The sequence below is a fragment of the Salvelinus alpinus genome, chromosome 38 (assembly GCF_045679555.1).
Source record: "Salvelinus alpinus chromosome 38, SLU_Salpinus.1, whole genome shotgun sequence".
Classification (NCBI taxonomy): domain Eukaryota; kingdom Metazoa; phylum Chordata; class Actinopteri; order Salmoniformes; family Salmonidae; genus Salvelinus; species Salvelinus alpinus.
In genome coordinates, this window is record NC_092123.1 from 5930448 (window position 1) to 5942593 (window position 12146).

Below are 12146 nucleotides of genomic sequence, written 5' to 3' on the forward strand. Positions count from 1 at the left end.
GGCAGAAACCTTCCCAATCGGTCAGTGCTATCTGGGAACCTTGAGACGTCCCTACTCTGACTTGAACACAATGAAGTTGACATTTGAAATGGTTAAGTTAAGGGTTAAGGTTAGGTAAGGGTTAAGGTTAAGGTTAAGGTTTAGGGTAGGGACATCCCAAGGATCCAAAATAGCACTAACTCTTCCCAATCATGCAGAAAATCAATTTAGGTTAGAAGGGATAGCACTCACTACCTAGTTTCTCTCCTCTTTTAACCTCTGTCTTTTTCTTCCATTCAACTGTTGACTGTGATTGGTGCTGCTGTCTCCTCAGCTTGCTGTGTTGCCCCTCCCTTGCCTTTATTTCACCATGATGGTTTGTTTTTCTGCATCAGTTTAGGGATAGATTGGCATCCAATCTACAGGCTGGTTGAGGTACTGCCTGTATCTGTACAGTCTGCTGGTTCACCACACACTGGACACAACATGTACAAGAGTCATGAATTATTAAAGGTTTTGACTGTCTCTATTTAGTTATTCAGACAGATCAACCCAATGCATTGTGGTCCCATCACAGCATGTACACCAGCAGGTCTCAATCTCCCAGACAGCAAAGGATACAATGTAAAGACAGTGAAACCCAATCCATAGTCTGGGACAGGCATGTCTTAGCTCCATTTATTGCACTACAGAGAAGGCTACATTACTGTATGTGTGCAGAATAGCATCAGAGGGATAAGTCGTAGAAGGCAGAAGGAGGAAGCACTCATGTGATTGGGACAGTTCAGCGATTTTACAAAACATATTTGTTTCCTTACTTTGAAGTCGTCTAAGGGAACATGTATCTTACTATGTAAAATCGCAGAACTATCTCTTTCAGCTCATGTGATTGTTATGTTGAGACAGAGAAACTGAGTAAATCACAGCGGGCCAATTAATAGTAGTCATAATTGACATTGGCGCCGTGTCTGTAGGAACCGGGGTCCTGTGGCCCGATGGGGGCGTTCTCGTCATAATGGTGCTGGCGACCTTGGTCTGACGACCGGGCCAGGTCCATCCAGTAGGACAGGTCAGTCTCAAGCCTCTGTGGGATGGATGGACAACAAGAGATAAAACGTTAACGAAATCAAGCTAGGAGACTCGTGAACTTGTTTGAATGAGAGTGAATAGAGACAAGTTGTTAGAAGACACAGTGTGTGTATTTGTGTGACAGATGCAGTTGGAGAGATCCAACTCAAGGACAACTGGAGATACAATGAAATAATATCATAATAGATGCTTTGATCCAAAGTGACTTGCAGTACATATTTGTTGTTGTATATAATGTATGACCCCAGCGGGAAATCAACTTAAAGTAGTGTAAATATGTCTGAATAGGTGAAGTCTTGGAAGGGACGGTGTGCCTGAGTTAGAGTATGACTGGCGTTCGAGGGCAGCCTTACGTTTGTGCTTGTTTGTCTTGAATAATTAACTGACACATTTTCTATTAGGCTTTATGTGACGAGAAGGTTTGGACAGGTCCGCCGCTGTTGTACGATGGACGCAGACGTGCGGGAAATATTACGGCCCTTCATGGACTGATGTTGGAGCTGGGATGAACTGACACACACAGGGGGCAGCTGCTGAGCCCGGTAAGAGACATGTGTCACAGATACCGACATTAATCGAATCACACAGCCTCGCTAGCTTTCATATAAATATCAACACACACCCTATAATAGAGCTGTCTGGACAGTGGAGAGAGGTTACACACACACACACACACACACACACACACACACACACTTTCTTATCGAGCTGTCTAGACGGCGGAGAGTGTTTGCATTGTGTTGCTATGACATTGCTGTAGACGGGAGGTCATGTCTCTGTACAGCCTGTATGAGACTAAAGCAAACATAAAGACTAACCTTTTCATATGTTGACCTATCATTCCTGTAAATGCCACCATGGGACTTATACAAGGATGGAAAAATAGTCAGAGTTTCTATAACCATATTAAAGGAAAATAATTCAGATTAATGGTATAAGGAACATAACTAGGAACATCATAGGAATGTGCTGCTACTGTGCTGTACATTCTTCCCGTAAGTCAGTTATTTGTAATGTTACATGGAATTGTATATTTAAGCAATAACGCATGAGGGGGTGTGGCATATGGCCAATACACCACGGCTAATAGCTGTTCTTGCATTGTGCCTGGATACAGCCCTTAGCCGTGGTATATTGGTCATATACCACAAACAACCGAGGTGCCTTATTGCTATTATAAACTGATTACCATCATAAGTAGAGCAGTAAAAATACATATTTTGTCATACCCGTGGTATACCATCTGATATAACACAGCTGTCAGCCAATCAGCATTCAGGGCTCAAACCACCCACTTTATAATACATGATAGTATATGATGCAGTTGTAGTTTACTAGATCGGATCACTCTAAGGACTGTAGGAATGCGTTACTGACCAATGGGTAAAGCGTCTGTGTGTGCAGAGTGCAGTGCATTGTGAAGGGTACAGTGTGCAGTGCACCTACCGCCTCGTCATACCCCATGTGCATAAACTGCATGATCCATTGCTGCACATCTGGCCTGCTGCGGTCCCAGATGTTCCTCTTGGGCCTCCGTAGGGAGGTCAGGAACTCTTTGGCCTTAGAGGGGGCCACCGCCACCCACACAGGCTTCGTACCTCCGCCCACTAAGGAAATACAGGTAAGGAGAGGTCATGGGTCAAGGTGTGGATGTAAAGAAGTCAATAAGCACACCTGTTTGCCTACAGCAGGGTCGGAGGCAGGGGAAGTGTGTAGGGAGCAGGGGAGCTGTCAGTGACAGAGAGAGAGAGTGGTTCTGACCGGCCAGCAGCAGCCAGGACAGACAGGAGAGGAGCCTAAGGCTGCATCAGCGACACTCTATAAATATCAACGGGTGTTTTTAGATTATTAATAAGACTCATGAAGCCATCATCATCTGAGACGTCACTTATCAATCCAGGCACTCATCCCACAGAGGACTGCGTGTGTTGCGTGCCATGGAGGTCTGTCTGAACTTGACAGGGCTATTCAAAGCTAGACAAGTGTGAAAAGTTTACCGCCTGAGGTGGATTTGTCGATAAAGTTATTTATTTTTATTTAACTAGGCAAGTGAAAGGTGAATTGTTTTCCTGACATTAATGATGCAGACATGTGGATGTAGTTGTAATGAATATGATTGGAGACAGAGTGCTGGTTTAAAGCGCAGGGCGCAGCAGGTGTTTGTTAGCAAAGGACCACAGGAGGAGGCAGGTAGCTGTGTCCAGGGACAGGCAGAAGGTCATACACAGGGAATCCAAAAAGGTAACGGTACAGGCAGGGAAAAGGCTAATAACGTAGTCCAGGAGATCAGGCAAGAGGTTGACGACAGGAAATCTGATAGGTAAAAGTACAGGCAGGGAATAGGCAAAAAGGCATCGTTAGTGAGGATGGACAAAAACTATGATACACAGGAGGACTAATATGGAAATAAACAGAGCTCTGAATAGAATGTGTATCAAAACAAACAATACCTCACAATTATGGGATGCAATGAACTGAACTAAATAGTGTGTGTAAATGACATACAGGTGTGTGAACAGGTGATCAGAATTCAGGTGATTGGGATCTGGAGAGTGAACTGCGTTCAGGGGATCTATTTGTTTGAGGGTGTGAGCTGGAAAGTTGGCTGGAAAGTGAGCTGCGTTCAGGGGATCTATGTGATTGAGAGCGTGAGTTGGAAGCAGACGTTACAGTAGCGTGGCTCAGTGTAGTCAGTGTGTGTGTCGTCTCAGCTGTGAGATGTTTCTCATGAAAAACAGCCATAATCCATATTACCATCTCTTTTCTTCAGTAGTCTGTGGAGCTTGTTCTCCCCTGCGCCATCTGTTGGAGACGCACAGACAAAATAGGTTAAATAAAGACAAATCAGATATATTCTACTTGACCTTGACCTAAACATTACAATCAGAGTGTATCAACTGTTATATCATTACTATGAAAGACGTACTGTGAGTGTACAAAATATTTGTATTAGTTGCACCCCCTTTTGCCCTCAGAACAGCCTCAATTCGCCGGGGCATGGACTCTACAAGGTGCTGGCCCATGTTGACTCCAATGCTTCCCACAGTCGTGTCAAGTTGGCTGGATGTTCTTTGGGTGGTGGACCATTCTTGATACACACGGGAAACGTTGCAGTTCTTGACACACTCGCCTGGCACCTACTACCATACCCTGATCAAAGGCACTTAAATATTTTTCTTGCCCATTCACCCTCTGAATGGCACACATACACAATCCATGTCTCAATTGTCTCAAGGCTTAAAAACCCTTCTTTAACCTGATTTAACACGTGACATCAATAAGGGATTCTAGCTTTCACCTGGATTCACCTGGTCAGTCTACTCTATGTCATGGAAAGAGCAGGTGTTTTGTACACTCAGTGTACAGTGGGGCAAAAAAGTATTTAGTCAGCCACCAATTGTGCAAGTTCTCCCACTTAAAAAGATGAGAGAGGACTGTAATTTTCATCATAGGTACACTTCAACTATGACAGACAAAATGAGAAAAAAAATCCAGAAAATCACATTGTAGGATTTTTTATGAATTTATTTGCAAATTATGGTGGAAAATAAGTATTTGGTCAATAACAAAAGTTTATCTCAATACTTTGTTATATACCCTTTGTTGGCAATGACAGAGGTCAAACGTTTTCTGTAAGTCTTCACAAGGTTTTCACACACTGTTGCTGGTATTTTGGCCCATTCCTCCATGCAGATCTCTTCTAGAGCAGTGATGTTTTGGGGCTGTTGCTGGGCAACATGGACTTTCAACTCCCTCCAAAGATTTTCTATGGGGTTGAGATCTGGACACTGGCTAGGCCACTCTAGGACCTTGAAATGCATCTTACGAAGCCACTCCTTCGTTGCCCGGGCAGTGTGTTTGGGATCATTGTCATGCTGAAAGACCCAGCCACGTTTCATCTTCAATGCCCTTGCTGATGGAAGGAGGTTTTCACTCAAAATCTCACGATACATGGCCCTATTCATTCTGTCCTTTACACGGATCAGTCGTCCTGGTCCCTTTGCAGAAAAACAGCCCCAAAGCATGATGTTTCCACCCCCATGCTTCACAGTAGGTATGGTGTTCTTTGGATGCAACTCAGCATTCTTTGTCCTCCAAACACGACGAGTTGAGTTTTTACCAAAAAGTTATATTTTGGTTTCATCTGACCATATGACATTCTCGCAATCTTCTTCTGGATCATCCAAATGCTCTCTAGCAAACTTCAGACGGGCCTGGACATGTACTGGCTTAAGCAGGGGGACACGTCTGGCACTGCAGGATTTGAGTCCCTGGCGGCGTAGTGTGTTACTGATGGTAGGCTTTGTTACTTTGGTCCCAGCTCTCTGCAGGTCATTCACTAGGTCCCCCCTTGTGGTTCTGGGATTTTTGCTCACCGTTCTTGTGATCATTTTGACCCCACGGGGTGAGATCTTGCGTGGAGCCCCAGATCGAGGGAGATTATCAGTGGTCTTGTATGTCTTCCATTTCCTAATAATTGCTCCCACAGTTGATTTCTTCAAACCAAGCTGCTTACCTATTGCAGATTCAGTCTTCCCAGCCTGGTGCAGGTCTACAATTTTGTTTCTGGTGTCCTTTGACAGCTCTTTGGTCTTGGCCATAGTGGAGTTTGGAGTGTGACTGTTTGAGGTCGTGGACAGGTGTCTTTTATACTGATAACAAGTTCAAACAGGTGCCATTAATACAGGTAACGAGTGGAGGACAGAGGAGCCTCTTAAAGAAGAAGTTACAGGTCTGTGAGAGCCAGAAATCTTGCTGGTTTGTAGGTGACCAAATACTTATTTTCCACCATAATTTGCAAATAAATTCATAAAAAATCCTACAATGTGATTTTCTGGATTTTTTTTCCTAATTTTGTCTGTCATGGTTGAAGTGTACCTATGATGAAAATTACAGGCCTCTCTCATCTTTTTAAGTGGGAGAACTTGCACAATTGGTGGCTGACTAAATACTTTTTTGCCCCACTGTATATCATTGTAATGCCCTATGACAGAGAGAGAGTTCACGAAAGGAGTATCTAAGAAATCTAATTCTGAAACATTTAAGTGTTACAATTCTCCTATTAAGAAGTCAAACCAATGCAGTATACAAAAACCTAGTATATCCCTCCCTTCATACCCGTTCGCCATATCAATACTTGAAAAACACTCCAGTTAATTGAAGTGTTACCAGAGCAGGGATGGCAGGGACCAAGGGGTTGTGTTCCAAACTAAACAACTGCTAGTATGCTTGCTGTAGTTCCTCAATGGCACAGCTAGGACCGCAAAAAAAAAATACATAATTGAAGACTCTTCTTTGAGTCATAAAAGTGCATTGACATTGCTTAGGAACTGTGCACACTTTGGAGAGGTGTGTGACCACATGGAGACACCAGTTAGACCTCTCACTCACCTTCCCCACATTCTCCAGAAATATTATCGTCATGTTACAGAATATATCCAGAGTATTTTCAGATTTTGTTTTCAACAAATGTGGCAAAAAGTACAGTAAAATGCACATAAAATCAACGGTGTAATGTTTGGATTCAGTCTTGTGTCAGGTGTGCCCAACTTTGGTCTAATAATTTTCCCATTATCTCCAAACTGTTCCCTTTCAATTGTTACCATGATTATGCATATGCTTTTCATAGTCATTCTGTAAGAAACATTTCAATGTAGCCCTATCCATGTAGGCCCATTCCCACAAGTGTAAAGGGTAATGAATGTGTTGTATCAATGTAGTTCTTTAAATGTAGTGGGTTCTGGTTTGATATTAGATGGCCGGTTAGAGAGGTAGTGAGACCTTCTTCCTCTAGCTAGCAGACAGTAGACGGTAGGAGGGTGATATTCACGGACAAACAATATGATATGAGGGTGTGAAATCCTCCCTCCAGGAGCTGTGTTTTGGTTTGACCTCCTTTTGTCCTCCACACACAAATACTTAAATCCCTCTCCCTCTCCCCCCCCCTTTTTTAAAACTCTCCCTCCCTCTTGCTATTCTCTTGGTTTACCTCTCCTTTTTTCTCCCTCTCTCTCTCAACCATTATTCTTTCTCCCGGTGAACTTCAAAAATCAAAGCTTCCTACAGAGCATCCAAGATGGTGGCTACAAGGCGGACAGAATAGCCACTGAACTCTTTCAAAATCAGATGTCACACTGTCCTCAAGAAGAAGAAAAAATCTAGTCTCGGCTGATCTCAGCAATTAAAAAAAAAAAGTGAGATGGGAAAATGTATCGAGACAGGCATGCAGGCACCCTTTTCCAAATCTCTATTCTCTGTAACAATTTTGTCACGTGGCAACATACTATGACATTTGAATGCATCAACCTGCAAATTTACAGTATAAATGTGATGGGTCAGTGAGTACACTCAATCACAAATGTACAATACAGATGTGAGTGACGGAAGGGTTTTACCTGAGTGAGCGCAGTAGGAGAGGAAAGCAGTTAGCAGTAGAACCTGCAGACAGAGGTTGTGGAAAGCCATGGTCTCCGTCTCTGTCCCAGACGTCTCTCTGAGTCTCGGGAAGCAGTGGGTAGAGGAAGCGGGAGGAGAATCAGGACCAGTGGAAGCAGGAGTCTCCCCACAGGCCCAGAGAACAAACATTCCTTCATGGAGGAAAACCTGCTTGTGCCGGTTCAGGAATGTCATAAAAGGAAGACCTAGCCAAACAGAAGCACTCGGTCATTCTCTCTCGTTTAATGTGTGGGTGATATGTTTGTTGGATGGGTAACACTTTATTTGGATAGTCCATCTGTAGATGCTCTACAGACAATCTACAAGCTATCAGTAACACTTCAACTAACCATAACCTTATCCTAACCCTAAACTTAACACTTACCCTAACCTTAGCCTTACCCCTAACCCTTATTCTAAACCTAGCCCTAACCATAGCAAGCAGTTGCTTATCAACAGATAGTTTGTTGATAGTATGACAATCTGTAGAGCATGTACAGATGGGCTATTCGGACTATCCAAATAAAGTGTGACCGAGCATTGCTACATCTAGAGTAGTGTCCGGCTAAGATATTGTGCTTTCTCTTACTGAGATATTTTGTTGTTTTTCTGTCAAATGTCTTTATACAGAAAGTGTAAATTGTAACTGTCAAACAACTGTCAAGCCTGACCAATGATGTCATAGAAACACTGAGAACAGAAACATTTCCTCAAAGACAACACAGAAAACCTCCATATCATATTTCCTCCACACAGTCAGCAGTAAATTATCATTTTCCTGCGCTTTTTTCAGACCAAGTAGTAACTTAACAAATAGCATCATGATGCTGCAATCAACAAATCTGGGACCATATTTATGGAACACCGCTCATGGAACTTTCCCCCTGGGGCATGTTTCCATGCAGAAAGAGCTAAATATCTCAAGGGAAGGACAGATGTTTCTGAACATGAAAAAACACATCTCCACAGAGAAAAAAAAACAGTTTGAATTAAATTACATTTCCTTACTCTTCTTTGAAGTTTGTCGGAGCCCCAAGATCATGGAGACTAGTCCTCTCTACACAGGTAGGGAGCAGTAGATTTGATTTTAAATTGTCTCAATTCTGCACCCTTTTCCCAGTACCAGTCAAAAGCTTGAACACACCTACTCATTCAAGGGCTTTTCTTTATTTGTACTATTTTCTACATTGTAGAATCATAGGGAAGACATCAAAACTATGAAATAACACATATGGAAACATGTAGTAACCAATAAAGTGTTAAACAAATGGAAATATTATATATTTGAGATTATTCACAGTAGCCACCCTTTGTCTTGATGACAGCTTTGCACACTCTTGGAATTCTCTCTACCAGCTTCATGAGGTAGTCAATGCGGTTCAATTAACAGGTGTACCTTGTGTCACGGTCGTCGTAAGGAGGAGATGATTGGGAACCAATTCAGGAACCAATTCAGGCCACCATAGACCTACATATACCTAGACATACAAAAACCCTATAGATATACAAAAACCCTAGACAGGTCAAACACCTAGACAATACAAAAACTAAACCAACCACCCTTGTCACACCCTGACCTAACCAAAATAATAAAGAAAACAAAGATAACTAAGGTCAGGGCATGACACCTTGTTTAAAGTTAATTTGTGGAATTACTTTCCTTTTTAATGTGTTTGAGCCAAATCAGATGTGTTGTGACATGGTAGGGGTGGTATACAGAAGATAGCCCTATTTGGTAAAAGACCAAGTCCATATTATGGTAAGAACAGCTCAAATAAGCAATGAGAAATGACAATCCATCATTACTTTAAGGTATGAAGGTTAGTCAATATGGAAAATGTCAAGTACTTTGAAAGTTTCTTCAAGTGCAATCGCAAAAGTGCTATGATGAAACTGGCTGTTATGAGGACCGCCACAGGAAATAAAGACCCAGAACTACCTCTGCTGCAGAGGATCAGTTCATTAGTTACCAGCCTCAGATTGCAGCCCAAATAAATGCTTCACAGTGTTCAAGTAACAGACCAGTGGCGACCCGTCATTCAGGGCCCCACATTTTTAGGCTTGCCCTTTTTGCTTGTTATTTAGACATTAATACGTGTCACATATCAGTTTGCAAACAATATTTTTTTTTAACAATTTCATTTTGTTAATAAAATCATACAAACATGGTCTCTTTTTTGCTTTCTTAAGGCAGCTCCAAAATGCAGGTGTTTCAGCCTAGCTCAGTGCTTTCTGTGGTGGTGGGGCAAGCCAGCAGAAAATACAGAGCGTTGCGCCTGATTGGTTCAGTTTTCTGTCATGATTGGCTCAGTTTTCTGTCACTCATGGGACAGTACGTCACCCCCAAGTCTAAGGTTAGAGCTCGAAAAGGTTTGTTCCTTGGGTTCTGACATAGAGTTCTTTTAGAAGTGCCCATCCAAGAAGGCTTAAGGTCATTGGCCACAGATAGAATTACATCAAATCACGTTATATCTACAGTAGCTTTGATTGGACTGATCATGTCAACATCTTACTTTCAAAGACTTAGCTAGCAGTCATCATCATAAATCAAGTCGACAATCTACTAGCAACTCCTTTTAAATCCTTGTCATGTGAAGAGAAATAATGAAGAGAAAATATAGATAAAGCGTATCGGTGTTCATCTGCCATTGGACATAAAGATTACACAACAAGTTAGAAATCGCAAATTCAACAATGAGTCATTTGGAAGGAATCAGTGGCTAACTGCAAGCAGTGCGAAGCAATCAGTAACAGTAGCCTCCTATTCAATGGAGTGGCTGTGTGTTTTTCTTCTGAGTTCCCACCAGAGAATGCCAGACTTTGATGACAAAACCGCCACGCCACCTTCATGTTTAAGTGAGCACATCAAAAGCCAAGGAGTGAGTCAAAAAATGTATTGCATGCTGCTGCATAAATTATGTAATATGCAAGGGAGATATTTATACTGTAGCTAAGAAAGTAATACTAAGTGTATGTTGTGTAGTAAGCTGTTAGTAGCCAATGTGCCTCACCCTAATAATTTGGTCTATTTTCACCTCTCAATTTCGCCTAACATTACTGTTCTGACTCATGTAGCCTATAACCTGTTTTTGAGTAATGCCATCATCTAATATCGTAAGAGATTTTAATGTCTGCTTATATGCTCTCCTTATCTGACTTGGTGTACAGGGAAAATACTGTAAGAGTGGCCCATGTTCTGTATTCTGTCGCTGTACATTTCAAAAGTGCTATTGCATATTGTTATTGTTATATTGTTATATATTGTTATATTGCCTACGTCCGTCGTCGCTCGCTCATTAACGTCTTAATCGAAATTACAGAATGCCTCTTATCCGCTCATTGTTCCCTTATGCCATAGTTTGTACATCTCAATTGTCAGTAGAAACCACATTTGTTTAAGCAAGTCAGTCATATCAGCTATGTTTTTACAAAGGCAGTAAATGAGGCTGAATGAACTGGTTCGCTAAGGATAAGGATTCACTCCATGGTGCTGGAAGGAAAGGTCTGCTGTTAGGACAGCTTTAACAGTTTGTGGGTACCGCTTGTCGTTTATAAAGTGCAATTCATGTATTGTTTAGAGTTGTATTGTTTAGTGTTGTGTTGTGTCTTTGCTGGCATGCATCAAAAAAAATGTACACGCTAAAATCGCCACTGTAACAGACATCTCAACATCAACTGTTCAGAGGAGACTGTGTGAATCAGGCCTTCATGGTCGAATTGCTGCAAAGAAACCATTACTAAAGGACACCAATAAGAAAAAGAGACTTGCTTGGGCCAAGAAACACAAGCAATGGACATTAGACCGGTGGAAATCTGTCCTTTGGTCTGATGAGTCCAAATTTGAGATTTTTGGTTTCAATCGCCCTGTCTTTGTGAGACGCAGAGTAGGTGAACGGATGATCTCCTCATGTGTGGTTCCCACCGTGAAGCATGGAGGAGGAGTGATGGTGTGGGGGTGCTTTTCTGGTGACACTGTCAGTGATTAATTTAGAATTCAAGTCACACTTAACCAGCATGGCTACCACAGCATTCTGTAGCGATACGCCATCCCATCTGGTTTGGGCTTAGTTTGTTTTTCAACAGGACAATGACCCTAAACACACTTCCAGGTGGTGTAAGGGCTGGGCTATTTGACAAAGAAGGAGATTGATGATGCTGCATCAGATGACCTGGCCTACACAATCACCTGACCTCAACCCAAATGAGATGGTTTAGGATGAGTTGGACCACAGAGTGAAGGAAAAGCAGCCAACAAGTGCTCAGCATATGTGGGAACTCCTTCAAGACTGTTGGAAAAGCATTCCTAATGAAGCTGGTTGAGAGAATGCCCAGAGTTTGCAAAGCTGTCATCAAGGCAAAGGGATGCTACTTTGAAGAATCTAAAATATATTTGTTTAACACTTTTTTGATTACTACATGATTCCATATGTGTTATTTCAAAGTTTGATGTCTTCACTATTATTCTACAATGTAGAAAATAGTAAAAAATAAAGAGAAACCCTTGAATGAGTAGGTGTGTCCAAACTTTTGACTAGTACTGTATATATTTCCCTACTTTTGATTTCTGTCAACCAAGATGCCACCACCATGTATAAGACATACTGCAACCTCGTCCTTGTCCGCTCACTGAAGGTAGGAGAGGT

At 42.1% G+C, this 12146-nt stretch overlaps 1 protein-coding gene across 2 annotated transcripts; it reads right to left on the reverse strand.

Moving 5' to 3' along the window:
- Positions 1–625: 625 nt before the first annotated feature.
- On the reverse strand, positions 626–7698 carry LOC139566435 (augurin-A-like). Of its 2 annotated transcripts, none has more exons than XM_071387604.1 (4): positions 7464–7698; positions 3823–3870; positions 2528–2675; positions 626–1063 (listed from the first exon to the last, which is right to left on the reverse strand). In XM_071387604.1, exons 1-4 carry the CDS (start codon positions 7696–7698, stop codon positions 856–858), a joined length of 639 nt encoding a protein of 212 aa, XP_071243705.1. In that variant the 3' UTR covers positions 626–855. The 2 variants fall into 2 exon arrangements, with proteins under 2 accessions (XP_071243705.1, XP_071243707.1); XM_071387606.1 differs by having other exon boundaries at positions 2515–2675.
- Positions 7699–12146: the final 4448 nt, after the last annotated feature.